The 17,731-nt window shown below is 40.7% G+C and overlaps 1 protein-coding gene across 3 annotated transcripts in view; it reads left to right on the top strand.

Annotated features, from left to right (window-relative positions):
- The window catches only part of LOC122653611, a 29,082-nt gene extending 11,787 nt beyond the window's left edge, over positions 1-17,295 (top strand). For all 3 annotated transcript variants that reach the window (XM_043847511.1, XM_043847510.1, XM_043847509.1), the window contains one exon: positions 16,386-17,295. In XM_043847511.1, coding sequence (XP_043703446.1) covers positions 16,386-16,620 — 235 coding nt within the window. In that variant the 3' untranslated portion in view covers positions 16,621-17,295. The remainder of the gene's footprint in view (positions 1-16,385) is intronic.
- Positions 17,296-17,731: the final 436 nt, after the last annotated feature.

Below are 17,731 nucleotides of genomic sequence, written 5' to 3'. Positions count from 1 at the left end.
GAGCCTGTTGATTTTGAGGCTAAACGTGGCCGTGCTAAACCTAAAAACAAAGCCAATCACACAAAGTGTAGCTCCGGCACCCACTGCTGACAATAGTTTCTCCCAGGAGGAGTTCCAAGCTCTCCGGCGTATGTTACAGTCTTCCACTACATCTGTTCCTGCCGGTTATTCCACATCATCAGGTTCCCACTTTGCTCGCTCAGGTATCCCTTTTGCTGGTCACTGTGCATCGGTTGTCTCCTCTCCCTAGATTATAGACTCCGGTGCCATTGATCACATGAAAGGTTCTTCTAACATTTTTTACACATATTCCCCTTCTTCTGGGAAAGATAAAGTTCGGGTGGCTGATGGTTCCCTCTCCTCTATTTCAGGCAAGGGGTCCATCAGTTGCTCTCCCTCACTTACTCTATCCTCTGTTTTGCGCATTCCAAAATTTACTACTAACCTTATTTCTATTAGTAGTATTACCAAAAATTTAAATTGCAAAGCGACTTTTTTTCCTACTCATTGTGTCTTTCAGGAACTAGACTCGGGGAGGACGATTGGATCGGGTAGGCTGCATAATGGATTGTATCTCCTTGATGATGGACCGCAACTAGCTTTACCTTCCCAATTATGTCAGTCATCTTCTTTTTCTTCTGAATTACACCAATGGCATTCTAGATTAGGACACCCCTCTTTAGGCACTTTAGCTCTTTTGTTTCCTACTTTGTTTAAAGATTGTAATAAGGAAGAATTTTTTTGTGAGCCTTGTGTCTTGGCCACACAGACACGATCCATTTATCCTATATCTAATAAACACAGTTCTTCCTTATTTCACTTAATTCATTCTGATGTGTGGGGCCCTAGTCGTAAGACCTCTCTTCATGGCCAGCGATGGTTTGTTACCTTTATTGATTGTCATTCCCGTTTCACTGGGGTATACCTTATGCATAACAAGAGTGAAGTCTTCTCTTGTTTTCAGCATTTTCATAAAATGATACAAGCTCAGTTTAATGCCTCTCTCAAGATTTTGAGAAGTGACAATGGGACAGAATATATGGACGGTCACTTCCAAAGATACCTCTCTGCCCATGGCATTTTAAACCAAACTAGTTGTGTCGATACTCCAGCCCAAAATGGTGTGGCTGAGCGCAAAAATCGCCATCTCTTGGAGGTGGCCCGAGCCCTAATGTTTGCCCGTCATGTTCCTTCCTTTTATTGGGGAGATGCTGTCCTTACTGCAGCCTATTTGATTAATAGGCTGCCGACTCGGGTTGTTGCTTCCAAGTCCCCTATTGAGCTTTTACATCTCTGCTATTATTCGTCTCCACCTCTTCAGGGGGAGAGTTCTAGTGAAGATGTGTTGACCGTTGACCCCCCTCTGAGGCATGTTTATGAGGAGTCTACTCCTGCTGTTCCAAGTATGCCTACCCTGCCTACCCCTACCCTTCCCGCTACGTCAGGGGGAGATATTCCTACACAGGGGGAAGTTCCCCATTCTCCTTCAGGGGGAGATGTTCCTGCATAGGGGGAGGTCACCCCAGTCCAGAGAACCATTGGTGAATTTCAGTGAAGGATTGATGCGACAAATTTGAAGGTTTTTTCAAGGAATAGGACCAGAACTAGGGAGCTTCAATCCAGTGTGACACCTGTTCCCATCCAATTGCCAACTCCGGCTCCGGAACCTACTTCTCCACCTGGTAATACTTCTTCTTCTTTGGATCTTCCCATTGCTGTTCACAAAGGTGTGAGAACTTGCACTCAACACCCTTTATCTCATGTTGTTTCTTATGATGCTTTGTCTCCATCCTTTCGTGCATTTGTTTCCTCGTTTTCTTCTGTTCGTATTCCTCAAAATTGGCAGGAAGCTCTTATAGATGGAAAGTGGAAGGCTGCAATGATGGAGGAAATGGACGCCTTGAAAAAAAATAATGCATGGGAGCTTATGACTCTTCCACCAGGGAAGCGAACTGTAGGATGCAAATGGGTGTTTGTAGTGAAACAGAAGGTGGATGGAACTGTGGATAGGTATAAGGCACGTCTTGTGGCCAAAGGATTTACTCAGACATATGGGATAGATTACCAGGAGACCTTTGCTCCTGTCGCTAAGCTGAATACTGTCCGAGTACTAATATCTTGTGCAGTTAATCTTGGTTGGGACTTACAACAGCTTGATGTCAAGAATGCCTTCCTCAATGGTGAACTCGATGAAGAGGTTTACATGGACATTCCACCAGGGTTTTCTTCTGACAGCAATCGAGGCAAGGTTTGCAGATTGAACGTGCTCTTTATGGGTTGAAACAGTCCCCCTGAGCATGGTTTGGCCGTTTTCACAAAACAATGGTTTCTGTAGGCTACAAGCAGAGTAATGCAGATCACACTCTCTTTATCAAGAGAGTAGGCGAAAAACTCACTATCTTGATAGTCTACGTTGATGATATTGTGGTCACTAGCAATGACAGTGTTGAGATCAGCAGGTTGAAGACATTTCTTGGCCAAGAATTCGAAAGGATCTAGGAAAACTAAGGTATTTTCTTGGGATTGAAGTTGCCAGATCTTCAAAAGGCATCTTTCTTTCCCAACGAAAGTATGTCCTAGACCTACTGACTGAGACTGGTTTGTTAGGATGTAGTCCTTCAGATACTCCTATGGTTGCAAATGTTCGTCTCAAAGAAAAGGAGGGTGATCCAGTTGATAAAGGGCGATATCAAAGACTAGTGGGAAAGTTGATTTATCTCTCTCATACTCGTCCTGATATTGCGGTTGCTGTTAGTCTTGTCAGTCAATTTATGCATGATCCCTATACTTCACACATGGAGGTTGTTCTTCGGATTCTTCACTACTTGAAGTCCGCTCCTGGGAAAGGAATTTTCTTGGCTCCTCATGGTCACCTACGCATTGAGGCGTATACTGATGCTGATTGGGCAGGTTCTTCAGACTGTAAGTCTATTTTTGGTTACTATTCTTTTGTGGGTGGTAATCTTGTCACCTGGCGTAGCAAGAAGCAAAATGTGGTGGCCCGTTCTAGTGTTGAGGCCGAATTTTGTGCTATGGCACATGGTATTTGTGAGCTACTCTGGTTAAAAGGTTTGCTACAAGATCTTGGCGTTGCTATTCGCCTTCCTATGATGCTGTATTGCGATAACAAGGCTGCCATTAGTATTGCACATAATCCGGTACAGCACGATCGCACAAAGCATGTTGAGGTGGATCGGCATTTCATCAAGGAAAAGTTAGAGGAAGGCCTTCTTTGTGTTCCTTATGTGAAGTCTGCTGATCAGCTTGCTGATATGTTCACCAAGGGACTGCCTGGACGGGGCTTTCATCCTAACCTAGTCAAGTTGGGCATGCTTGACATCTTTGCTCCAACTTGAGGGGGAGTGTTAAGATATACCATAATACCAACCGTGGGGGTATTCTGGTCTTTTTCCCTTTTTATTTTATGTTATTATTCTGTTTTATGTATTCCTAGATGCCTAGTCATATTTCGGCTAGGACTAGGGCTTCTCTTTTTTATTGTTTTTCCCTCAGCTGAGTTCTATTTTGGTATTCCTAGTTGTATTAGGAATTCCTAATAGGATTAGGACTGAGGCAGCATTCCTATTTTTACTTTGATTAGTTGTAATTCAAGTTATTATAAATAAAGGGGCTGGGTGATCTATTTCAATCACTCAAGCATTCTCCCAATTCTCTCTTCTAATAGATACCAAATCTTCATAGCGTAGGCTTGGTGCTTAAGAACCTGATTTACCAATAATTTACTTACACACTGGATTGGCAGTAGCTGAGTTGCTTGAATTCTTTGTTTTCTAAATTCCATCAGGCGGTCTAGCTGATGGCCTACAGCTCTTCTTGGCCCATCATATGGGTTGTAAAACTTTTAATGTGATGTTATGGACGCTGCATACTTTCCTTGAAATTCAACTTCTTTTCCCATTTGATGGGTTCCTAGAAGCCTTGGGTCATAGGTTCAGAAATCCAATGAAATAAACAGAATTCCAGTAGGTTAAGAAACCAGAAGTCAGGAGATTTATACCAAAAATCAGAAACTCAGAGGAAAAACTGATGTAGATCAAGAGAGGTTCCAGCACAAGTATTCATGTTGGAACAATCCCAAATCCAAGTCTAATGGGTTAAGAAAGTAGCCTAATAGGTTATATGGGTCAGGATTTTTATGTTTTCTACTGGAATGGGCCTATTTTGACAGCCGATATATAAGGGATAAGTGGCCCATACAAATTTAACTAGTTAGTTCTATCTAGTCCTCTAAAGTTGTGAAGTCTTGGGGATGTCGGTAGGTTAGTTCATGTTTGTTGTGAAAGACCCTGGAAGGGTCATTAAATATCTTGAAAAAGTCTCAATGTCAGTTCTTGAAAATGTACACGCCATTAAGTCTAGTTTGAAGTTCCAATGAGGGTCTAGAACCCTCCCAACTTCTCTATAAAAAGAGCTGCCTGTAAGAATTTGAAATGAGAGAATTTTAATGAAATTGAGTTTATACAATTCTTCTGTGAGAAATAGATCTGTAATGAGATTCTGTTCCTGGTGAGAGGTTGGGGTGGTTGGTGAGATACTAGCCTAGGCTTGAGGTGTGACTCTTCAAGTCATATCCTTTCTATCTTATGTTCTCTATTCTGTCCACGACTCCACGCGATATAAATTAAGTTTTGAAGTTGTTCAGTTGTTCTTTCATTTATTTAAAGGTCAGTTGAAGATATTCCCTGATGTGCATCATCTCTTATTCAAATCTGACTTTTCTCTTAAATCCAGTCACTTTTGGGTGGTATGATCCAGTTATCTTGGACTGCTTCCGAAACTTATGAGAAGGTTAGACCAGTCTCCATTAAAAACTTGAAGGTCTTGAATATGGAGGAGAATAACTCCTTAAAGTCTGGTTCAGATCTGATGGTCTGATCTGAAGATATGATAATATCCTACTGGATATAGGATACTATAATAGAATGTTCAGAACAAAAAACCAATCTCAGGTTATGATGGGATCAATCAGTAATTAAAAGATTATCAAAACAGCTACAGAATCCAGCAATATCATCGGGATATCAATCTGAAACAGAAGAGATCGATCCACAAATAAGGTAAAACTGAGAATCAGATCTGAGGCAGGACTCTAGGAAATCAGTAGCAAGACTCAATTTTGAAACCAGAGAGATCTACTCAACAGAAGGTGCGGTTGCTATCTATGAAGTCAGATTTGAAACATCAGATTTAATAACAGAGAAATCAGATTGCAAAAAGTTAGTATGTGCAAGAAAAGAAATAATCAGATTCCAGAAAGTTAAGAGTATGTAATGTAGTCCTAGATAGGTAGAAGACCTACTAGGAGCCAGGTAGATCAAACCCTCACAAAGGTGCTGGCTGATTTGGGACAGATTGGGGTATTTTAGGTCAAATCTAGGGTTAGGATTATGAGAATAGGGTAGAATCTCATATGGTTTTAATGGGCAGGTCTAGGAGAAGCTAATAGGGTAGGTTTGAACAAGGTTTAAACAAAATTTAAAAATTACAGAAATTAGGGTTAGGGTTTCGGGTTTTAGAATTTAGGTTAAAACTAGGGTTTAAACTTGGAATTAGGGCAAGGGGCAATGGAAGGGTACTCGGCTGTAATATGGTGTAATTCTGATGGCTGAATTGGGCTATACAGAATTTAGGGTTTTTTTGGGTTCTATAGGGACGAGGCAAATTAAGGTTTTAGTAATTGGATGGGGGGCTGCAACTTAGGTCGAGTGGGGGAGGAGATGAGAGGGGGCTGTAGTTGAAATTTGGTTGAGATTACATGGAGGAACAAGGCTAGACAGAATTTAGAACAAATAGGGTTTATGGGGATCGATGGGTTTTTAATGGAGGAGACAATTTGGATCGATTAGGGCAGGTGGGGCTTGGGTTGGAGGATTAAGAAGAAGAGGGGAAGAGGGGAATGCTGAAACAGTAAATAACTTACTGGTTTAAGGAGTTCTTCAATGGTAGCAACCTTGAAGACAGTTTTGAAGAAGAACCTCCCAATCTACAAGATGCAAGGAGTTACTGGAGGTCCACCAGCCCTTCAACCTTGATATGACTCACAAGGGGGGGTCTTGATATGACTCACAATACAATCTCAGAAGAGAGAAACAGCAGCAGCAATAGCCAACAGCACAAAAATGAATTTTTTTAAAACTTTAATTGGTGGGGGAGCGTCTCCCACGATTTCTATTAATAAGGGCCACAGGGCCACAATTCTAATACAATTTAAAATCCTCTCTCTTCCAAAATCTTGGAAAGAGTGTGACTTAATGAAATAACTCAAAGTTAAAAGTCCTAACTACTCCTATTAACTTAAAACACTTAAAACTCTTAAGCTAAGAAGATTCCTCATCAACCAATAGGATATAAGATCCTAATAGCCAATAGGAATACTTCACTTAAATTAGACAAACTTAAATTGAACCAATTGGATGCAACCAATTTGAATTGGTTCAATTAAAGACATAAAAATAAAACGAAGTATAGAACTGAAATAAACTAAGTATAAACTAGTCTAAGGCTCCTACTAAAACCCTATGATCAGGGGGGCTTCTTCAGCTCATTAAGGCTTGGATCTGCATTAGTATGCACAAGAAAAGAAATAAGTTTCAGAAACTGACCTGGTTTACTGGAAGGATAATGAAGAAGATGATATGAACCAAGCCTCTCACCTGGAATTGGATTGGAATCTCACCAGCCTTACCTTAGCATCTCACCATGGGTGCTACGGCATATGACAGTAAGTATTCTGAGTCGCACAGAACATTGGGGCAGAAAGCCAATTTTTATTCATCTGAAAATCGTTGGGGGGGGCTCTACGGCCTTGCATCATAAAATAGAAACTTAAAGGGTTGAATCATATTGGCCTCAGGACAATTCTCAGCCAATAGGAATTAGGAAACAAACATTAACAATATATGAAAGAAATAAACTGTTAACAGATTCAGAATTAGAGTAATGCTTGAATGATCAATATGATCAAACAAGCCTTGTATTTATTATAATATAAGAGATTACAGCCTAATGTCCAAAATACCCCTAGCTTAGCTGACTTCACTAGGAGGTACATAAAACATAAAAATACAACTGTAAAATGACCAGAATACCCCCACAGTATTCTGGTGTACATTATTCAACATTCCCCCTTAAGTTGGAGCAAATATGTCAATCATGTCCAACTTGACTAAGTTTGGATGAAATAGCTTTCCAGACAATCCCTTGGTGAAAATATCAGTAATCTGATCAATAGACTTCACAAAGGGAACACAAATCACCCCCTCTTCTAATTTTTCCTTGATGAAATGCCTATCCACTTCAACATGCTTGGTGCGATCATGCTGTACTGGGTTATGTGCAATGTTGATTGCAGCCTTGTTGTCACAGTACAACATCATAGGAAGATGAATAGGAATACCAAGGTCTTGTAGCAAGCCTTTCAGCCAAAGTAACTCACAAATGCCTTGTGCCATAACACGAAATTCTGCTTCAGCACTAGAACGAGCCACCACATTCTGCTTCTTGCTACGCCAAGTGACAAGATTGCCATCTACAAAAGAACAATACCCAGAGATAGACTTGCGATCTGTAGAATCAACCCAATCAGCATCATTATACGCCTCTATCCGTAGGTGACCATAAGGAGATAGGAGAATCCCTTTTCCCAGAGCTTTCTTCAAGTAGTGAAGGATGCGAAGAACAACCTTCATATGAGAAGAGTAGGGATCATGCTTACTTGAAGGATGCGAAGAACAACCTCCATATGAGAAGAGTAGGGATCATGCATAAACTGATTCACAGTACTCACAACAACAATGTCACGACGTGTGTGTGAGAGATCAATCAACTTCCCCACTAGTCTTTGGTACCCGCCTTTATCAACAGGTTCACCCTCCTTTTCTTTGAGACGAACATTAGCATGCATAGGAGTATTTGAAGGGTGACATTCTAACAAACCAGTTTCAGCCAATAAGTCTAGGACTTACTTCCTTTGAGAGAGAAAGATGCCTTTAGAAGATCTAGCAACCTCAATCCCAGGAAAGTACCGTAGCTTTCTTAAATCTTTAATCTCAAACTCCTGCCCAAGAAAGGTCTTCAAATGGCTGATCTCATCACCATCATTGCCAGTAACAATAATGTCATCAACGTAGATTATAAGAACAGTGAGTTTTCCACCAACCCTCTTTATAAAGAGAGTGTGATCAGCATTATTTTGCTTATAGTCTACAGAAATCATGACCTTGTGAAACTGGCCAAACCACGCTCGAGGCGACTACTTCAGCCCATAAAGTGCACGCTTCAATTTACACACTTTGCCTTGATTACTGTCACAAGAAAACCCTGGTGGAATATCCATATACACCTACTCACCAAGTTCTCCATTGAGGAAGGCATTCTTCACATCTAGCCGTTGTAGATCCCATCCAACACAAGAATACAAGCAAAACTCGAATCATATTTAGCTTTGCAACAGGAGCAAAGGTCTCCTGATAATCAATCCCATATGTTTGAGTGAAGCTCTTCGCAACTAGGCGTGCCTTATATCGATCCACAATTCATCAACTTTTTGTTTGACCACAGACACCCATTTACATCCCATTGGTTTTTTCCCTGGAGGAAGGGCTACAAGATCCCAAGTATTGTTTTTTTTTAATGCTCTCATTTCTTCTAACATTGCTGCCTTTAATTTTCCATCTGTATAAGCTTTTTGCCAATTTTTAGGAATGGAAACAAAAGAAAGAGGGGACACAAATACACGAAAGGATGGAGAAAGAGAACTATAAGAAACAAAGCGAGAAATGGGATGCTTAGTGCAAGTCCTAGTACCTTTGCGATGAGCAATAGGTAGGTCTGAGGAAGAAGTCTTACCAGGAGAAGAAGGATCTGGATCCTGAGTTGGCAATTGAATAGGTATTGATGCTACAGTGGATTGAAGCGGCCCTCTTTTGAAACATCCTTTTTTATAGGTGATAACGTTGGAGTTGTCAATTCTCTTCTGAAATTCACCAATGGTTCTCTAGCCCAGAGTCAACTCCCCCTGAATAGGAACATCATCACTATTATTTTCCATGATCTCCCCTTGTAACGGATTCCCTTCGGATGAAGGGGCGGCAGCCAAAGGAGGCTGGGCAGCAACCAAAGTGGGCTGGGCTGCAGCTAAAGGGAGCTGGGCAACATCTAAAGGATATAAAAGAGGAGGAACCACATCTTCACTAGAACTCTCCTCCTGAAGAGGTGTTGAAGAATAATATTGAAGGTTTTCATGAAAAACTGACATCCCCATATTGACAAGAGTACAATGGGAAGGGGAATGGTAACACTTGTAACCTTTCTGGGTTGGAGAATAACCCACAAAAATACACCGTAACCCATGGGGTTCAAATTTGCCAGGAGATTTGGTATCCCTAGCATAACACACACAGCCAAACACCTTGGGGGAAACCACAAAGGAGGAATTCCCAAGTAAAATCTCAGCCGGACTACGAGAGTCAAGAACTCGAGAAGGCAACTGATTAATGAGATAGACTGCAGTGAGAATAGCATCCCCCCAATATTGGGATGGAACATTTCGAGCAAACATCAATGCTCTGGCCACTTCTAATAAGTGGTGGTCCTTGCTTTCAGCTACGCCATTTTTGGACTGGGGTATCGACACAACTAGTCTGGTGAATAATCCCATGATCAGCAAAGTATTTTTGAAATTGAGATTCTTTATACTCGGTTCCATTATCACTTCTCAAAATTTTGAGAGTAGCATGGAACTGAGTTTGGACCATTTTATAAAAATGCTGAAAACATGAAAAAACCTGATTTTTTGTGTGCATAAGATATACCCATGTATTTCTAGAGTGACAGTCAATAAAGAAAACAAACCAACGATTACCAGAAAGAGAAGTCTTACGACTAGGGCCCCAAACATCAGAATGCACCAAATGGAAAAGTGAAGAACTCCTTTTATTTGAAATAGAATAAATTAAACATGTCTGTTTGGCCAGAACGCAAGCCTCACAAAACAAAATCATCCTTATTACATTCTTTGACCAAAGTAGGAAATAAATGTGCTAAAAATCCTAATGGAGGGTGACCTAATCTAGAGTGCCATTGGTAAAGTTCAGAAGAGACCAAAGAGTTCTGGTATAACAGAGAAGGTAATGGTAGTGGAGTAAGACGACCGTCATCAAGCAGGTACAATCCACCGTGCACTTTACCCAATCCAATCGTCTTCCCAGAGGCCAGATCCTGAAAAAACACAATGGGAAGGAAAAAAGTCACTTTGCAGTCAGATCACGAGTAATACTACTAATCGAAAGGAGGTTAGTGGTAAAATTAGAAATGTTCAAAACAGAAGACAAAGTAAGAGAGGAAGTGCAATTGATGATTCCTTTTCCAGAGATTGAGGAAAGGGAACCATCGGCTACCTTGACTTTGTCTTTCCTAGATGTGGGAGAATAGCGATGTAAAAGGCTAGAGTAACCAGTCATGTGATCTGTAGCTCCAGAATCTATTATCTAAGGATGGGAAGCTACGGAAGCACAATGACCACCAAATGGAATACTTGACTGGGCAAAGTTTGAACCTGATGGAGCAGAGGAATTGGCAGGAGCTGATGTAGTAGAAGCAGCAGTAGCAGAAGACCGTAGCACACGTAGGACTGCCTGTAGATCATCCTGGGATAGACCAATGTCAGTAGCAGGGGCTATGGTAACAGCCTCAGTGTGATGAGGCCTTGTTCTTTGTTTTTTTCTTGGCAGCCCGTTTGGCTTCAAAGTCAACTGGTTTCCCATGAAGCTTCCAACATTTTTCTTTGGTGTGGTAAGGCTTGTGACAGTGATAACAATTACCAGTGCCTGTAGTAGAATCACTAAGAGAAACATTTCCAACAGGTGCAGGAGTAGCCGGGGCAGCAGTCTGGAGGGCTGATCTATCAGTAATAGGAGGGTGGAGCATAGCAGCCCTACGATTCTCTTTAGAGGAGACTAAAGCATAGGACTGTTCAAGTGTGGGAAAGGGGGAATGGCCCAACACTTGAACATGAATCTGGTCATAGTCCACATTCAAACCAGCCAAAAAAATCATAAACCTTGATTTTGTCCTTATGCTTCTTATATGTAGCAATATCAACAACTGTAGTGGTGTGGAAAAAAAAAAAATGGTCCAATTGCTGCCAGAGATTGCGCAAGGTAGCATAATACTTGGAGACATATAACTCCCCCCGAGTAGTCTGAGTAGCTTTTTTCTAGAGTTCCTACACTTGTGCATCATTGCCGAGCTGTCCATGTGTGATGCAGATTTATCACCAAACTAGGCTTCTTTTATTAGGAATAAGTCTAGGGTCGGGTTACATACATGTTGGGCCTTTGATACCATGGGTTTCTAATGTAATATGCCACTTTTATGGGCCTAAAATATGGGTAAATAGGTTGCATATGGGATTAGCTCCCATACTTAGTTTTATTTTCATACTTAGCTTTTTATTTGGTGTTTTAAATTGAACCGGTTCAACCAATGGTTCAATTTAAGTGATTTTATTAGTTTTTCTTTTAGTTGTTTAGTTGGGTTGGATTAGGACTCTAATTTGAGTCTATTTCAGTTTTCTAGTCAGCTTAAGTTAGCTAATAGGTTAGGGATAGGATTAGGCCTTTCCTTTTTAGTGTCTAAGTCTATTTTTGAGTTTTCTATATAAGTTTGTAAGGGAGGCCGGCATTGAATACGAATTTGATTAATAAAAACTCAGCTTTATGCTTGCTGCCTTTGTTGCTGCTATTCTCTCCTATGAGATCCAGTCTTGTGAGTCATATTAAGACACCCCCCTTGTGAGTCATATCAAGGATTGAAGGACTGGAATCCCCAGTGACTCCTTGCATCTTGTAGATCGGGAGGTCCTCTCTTAGCTCTTCTTCAATCTGCTACTGTTGGAGATCAGCATTATTCAAGTAAGTAGTTTATTTAATTCTGCAATTACTTTCTTCTTCTAATCTTCCAACCCTAGCCTTCACAAACTGCCCAACATTCCTTTCATTAGACCACATCCAAACCCCCCTCCATCCATCAAACCCTAGCCTCCATTAAACCTGCAACTTCCCCCCATTCAATCCATAGCTTGAAACTCAAGCAACCACCTTCCAGCCATCAGATCTGTCCCAAACTTTCAGCTGACATCTCTCCCTCTCCCTCCGACACTCAATCCAACTTTGAACTCAATCTGACCATCTAAACCCTAATTCCCCTCATCTCCCGCAAAACCCAAAAACCCTAAAAACATTCTAAATTCTGTCCAGTCCTATTTAACCATCAGAACACCTCTGAATTCTGATCGAACCATTCCCCAACTGCCAGCTACACTTGACCAGAAACCCAGCCTCAAAACCCCACTCTAAACCCTAGTTTACAGCCTAGAACCTAAAACCAAAACCCAAACCCTAACCCTAGATTTGTAGAATTTCTAAACCTATCCAAATCCTATTTTCTTTATACCATAATAATCCCCTAAACCTGCATACTAAAACCATATACAATCCTTACCCAAATTCCTTAACCTAACCCTAGTTTTACCCTAAACAGCCCCAAATCTGCCTATTAGCAAATAGTTTCAGAACTCTGATCTTACTTGGCTCCTATTAGGCCTTGCCTATATAGGAATACATTGAATTGGTATCAGAGCTATGGCGGAGGGAAGCTCCAACCAAGCCTCGATAGACCCGCCTCCCTTCGTTTTCAAGACCCGAGTTCGTCTACCCAATGGGAGCACAGCCATATTATGCGTTGATGAGAGGCGACGTAACAACATTATTTCATAATCCGTGGTGGATATGTTATCTCAAACAGGTGAGAATTGCATCATGCCTACAGGTCAAGTCTTTGTTGAATTTGGGTGTTCTTCATACCATGATGGTGCTTGGTGTCAGTCGGTACCACATTCAAAGAGCTTTATTGCAGTAGGTGGTGATTGGTTGGACACACGACAAGGTTGGATTGAACCTGAAAACCACACGTGTGTCCTACCTGATCGACATCATCTATACCATTGTTTTACTCTAAAAGGGTTACAACCAAAGGTGACAACATCGACGGTACAGCCACAGGGAATGCCAAACGTATCAACTCTAACGCAAGTGGCAGCGACTGTGCTTGAAGCTTCACCAATGGTGGATGCACCAACAGAAGATTCTACTAAGGCAGTTTGTGTTGAAGAGATTCAAGAACCTATAGCTAAAGAAACTCAAGTAGACCAAGGTACACCAGTAGTTGAGATCATGGTTGAGAAGCTCAGCCATCAAATTGATGTGGAGGTCCAAAACACAATGGTGGAAGAAACTACTGAAGAGGTCTACATTGAAGAGAGCAAAGTAGACAAGGCTGAGGGCATGGAAGATGAAGTGGTGGTTGAGAACACTCCATAAGAAATCATCGACAATCAAGATGCTGTTCTTGAAGAGGTACAGATTGTGCCTCAAGTCCTAGGTAAGAAGGTTACCACTGCTGAGGACTCTATGAACACGACATACACAGTTGATATTGATTCAGAGGTCGAACACAGAGAGTTTGTTATGCCACCATGGTTCTTCAAAGAGAAAGCTCCACGCCTTGAAGATTTTATTCCTAATGTCCCTGCTTCATCGGAATTCTGTTTGGGGATGGTCAAAGCTGCTGATCACATGTTTTTTTTTGGGTGAATAAATAAATTCATTACCAGAAGAAAAAAAGAAAAAGAAATACTAGAGACCCCTAAAGGGAAAAAGAAAGAATAGGACAGCCAACCCAAGCTTAGCTAGGGGAGTCCAAAGCAACAAAAGAAACATTATGAAGGCCCCAGGAATCAACAATGAGCTTGTTCCTTGGGGTATCTAAACACTGAGAAGGAGGAACAAAAGATAACTTTGCTGAAATTTCAAAGGAAATGGAATCCCAAATCTGCCGGTAAAATCGAGAATTGGAGGTCCATTTCCTGTCATTACGCTCCATCCAAATATGGTTGAGAGTTGCACAAAAAGCCAATTTTCCCACGCAATCACATAAGGAGGAGCCAGCAAAGGACTTGTCAATCCACACCCATTCTCTTGAGAAAGGGGGGATTCGTCTCTGGGAAGGCCAACACTTGGAGAGGATACCCTTCCAGATAGCTTTGGTGATGGGGCACTCAGCATTGTTGAGGTTATGGATAATGCAACAACACTCTCAAGATTAAAAAAAAAGGGTGTACCCAGTGCACGAGGCTCCTGCCACTTTGGGGTCTAGGGAGGGTCATATGTACGCAGCCTTACCCACTTTGCGGAGTGGCTGTTACCCGACTCAAACCTGCAACCACTAGGTTGCAATGGTGCAACCTTACCATTGTGCCGAGGTCCACCTTCTAAAGTTGTAACAACACTATCTAGACGTATTCTCTATTTCTTCAGCATCTCACTACCTGATTAAGATCATCTAGAATGTAAGTTGTACAATTTAGATGTAATACCCAATGCCCAACGGTTGTATCTGTGCTGCCCAAATTCAATATCTTTGGTATTGGTCGTACCTCTTCAATTCCAATGATCAGCTGATACTAGGTATAGACTTAATTGCTTGGTTAACAAGCGTGGACTATGGTCCAAAAAGCATATTTGGAAAAAAATTATCAGATGATTTTTATGGTACTTTCTCTTCTCCCAAAAAAAAAAAACAGATTGGAGGCAGGATCTTTTCAACCATTGAGTCTCCGCTTTTGGCTTGCTCTCTTTGGCTGGGTGGTAAAGATTGAACCTCTATTCTCAACACAAATGAATGGAACTTTAACGTCCCTATTACACGCATGATGGATAGGTACTCACTGGGGGACCATATAGATAAATTTTCTGTATTGATTAAAGGGCATAGCCAGTGCACGAGGCTCCTGCCACTGCGGGGTCTGGGGAGGGTCATAGTGTACGCAGCCTTATCCCCACTTTGCGGAGAGGCTGTTTCTAGAGACTCGAACCCATGACCACTTGGTCACAATGGGGCAACCTTACCGTTGCACCAAGGGCCACCCTCTAATTTTCCGTATTGATTCATTCATTTTATGTTTGGATTTCTTGGATCTTACGTGCCCTGTAATGGGTTTATGGAGTTTGGAGTGTTGAACATTCATGCAAGGGTATGTCTAAAATGACTTTAGGAGAAGCGAGAATGACATGCATGAATGAGAATTGACACCAGATATGGCTTGGAATAGAGTTGAATGACGAAACAGGAACCATGTAGCTGACCCATTTAGTTGGGATAAGGTGTAGTTGAGTTGAATCGTGTTAAACATGTATGCGCTTTACACCCAGTATGCACAATGCACAAACACGCCAACGTGCCTACATACGAAGAATGCTGGCTGTTTGTCACTTTCATGCTCTCATTTGGTTCCTGAATATGTATGTGCCAAATACCCCAAAAACAGAAATATCGTAGATCCTAATCTGCATATATGATTATATCAATGGTTTAAAAATTCCTTTTATTTTTTTGTTTTTTAAACTTTCGCTTGAGTTTTTGGTTTTGTTGATTGTAAAATGATAAACTTCACTTAAATGCCGCGTTAAATAATATTCTCTTCTCCAAGAAACAAAAAGCTATAGAAATTAAAAGAAGTTTACATAAAACTAAATATGAGAGAGATGCGATGCATAAACAATAATTTTCTCCATTATAAAATAATTTTTAAGTTTTATATAACAATACAGTATTTTAGTAATTTAAATCTAATGATATTGAGATATAAATTAATTAGTGATAACTTTAGATAAATTTAGTGATGTAATTTGACCTCGTTTGCTTCTTATTTATATTTTTTTACTTTCCCATCTAAAGGGAAACAAAAATTACCCCCAACTCAAAATAATACATCCTAATATCTGGAGAGCCTTAACTCTTAAGTAAATATGTTGTCAGGCGGATTGCTTTTGGTTTGGCCACGTTTTAGTAGTGTCAGGTCAGACCTGCCTGGGGCTGAAGTTTGAGCAATGAGATGGGTAAGGCATCCTCTGCTTTGACCCTGGAGGAGTTGGCACTCATCTCATGATGGCTTTGGCAATTTATGGTATCAGTATGGTATTTTAACTACTACACACACACACCCTCCCACTCACATGGACACCACACCAATGAATAAAAAAAAGAAAAACCATTATGACCATGTCTAGTAAGTAATTATTGTTAGAAACTGCTCTAGCACCCAAACCTTGACAATCCATGGCACTTTAAGGCACCATTAGTGCTTATAGTTGCTGGGAAAGTGCCAATTGTACCTCTTATGTGATGTGTTATTTATGCTGGTTAGATTAATATTTGCTTTTCAACGTGTGCCCAGAGATTGAACTAGTTGCTTGAGGTTCTCATGTTTATTTTGTTTTCTCAATGCTGTCCTTGTGATTATGCAGACTGGACAAGAGAGCATCAATCTTAGACCTTCGGGTGGATTGCCAGGATCTGGAAAGTTTCTCTGTCATCAACCGTTTTGCCAAATTCCATGGCCGGAGCCATTCGGATGGGTCTGAGACCTCATCATCCTCTGGCGCAGGTGTAACCTCACAGAAAATATTCCCCCAGAGATATGTTACTGCACTTCCGCTGCCTAGAAATCTTCCAGATGGGGTACAATGTCTATCACTTTGATCATATAAATTAATTGATTTTTTGCCCCCTTTTTGGTCATTGATCTCCTACCTCCAACCAATTTGTGTTCTCCATTTCATCCTATATGCTGGCATAGAGCATGCACTCATACAAAGCATCATGAAAAATGGAAAGAAAAGGAAGAAAATGAAATCCTGATCGGCTCATTTGAGTAATCAAGGTTGTCCATTCCTTTCAAATGAGGCCGTTGGTGTCAATTTTTTTCTTTCTCTGAGAAGTAGTTTCTGGCCCATGTATATTCTTAATTTCTTAAGAAAGTCGTAGGAGACTTGGGTTTCCCCCATCATTTTGTCAAGGGAAGGGGGGAAAGAAAGGATGCTCCATCTGGTTCTGGTGAAAGATCTGGAGACACAGATGAATCATAGGATACAGCTAAATGTTCAGTATTATGATCAATCTGATGATTGATCCTGATGTGGGGGTGGTTGGAGTTATCACTTGTACTGATTTGCATTGCTCAAATGACCAGACCAGTGAGGAATTTTATCTCGGAGGTTTGGTCACTGAATCAATCAGTTGGAAGAAAATGCGGCACTATTTAGGTTAATTTCAACACTTTTCGAAGATTCTTAAGTAGTTCAGATTCATCTCAGTGGATGTTCCAATCCTGTTAACATGTACTTTGATAGTTATGTATCAAAGAATTCTTTTTTCCCCCACCTTTTTTGATTCTTTTCTTTTCTGCAGTTGATAAAGTAATTGCAATTTGCAGGGGTTCCTTTCAGAGTTTCACATGCCTTAACTAATATTTAAAAGAGGGCTGAGATTGCACCAAATGCAGCCTTAGTTTTAAACATCTGGACTCACTATTTATTTAACGGATATTTGTGATCTCATATTCTCAATCTCATCATTTTGTGGTTTCTGGACACTCACCTCTTGAAGATTTTCACTCTAAATCGTGGTTAAAGAGAATGAACTATGAAACTATACTTTGAAAGCGTTTGAAATCGTATTAGTGGTATGAAAAGGAAAGAAAATAGATTAAAACACTAAAACAGGTAATAAAGGTTTTTGGAGAAAGCATTACCAAAAAAAAAAGTGTTTGGAGAAAGAACTTTGTCTGAGAGTGTGGCATAAGTCAGCACGC

Source organism: Telopea speciosissima, chromosome 3, assembly GCF_018873765.1.
Source record: "Telopea speciosissima isolate NSW1024214 ecotype Mountain lineage chromosome 3, Tspe_v1, whole genome shotgun sequence".
NCBI classification, from domain to species: Eukaryota; Viridiplantae; Streptophyta; class Magnoliopsida; order Proteales; family Proteaceae; genus Telopea; species Telopea speciosissima.
Note: the sequence above shows the minus strand (reverse complement) of the source record. Positions and strands in the feature narration are given on the sequence as shown.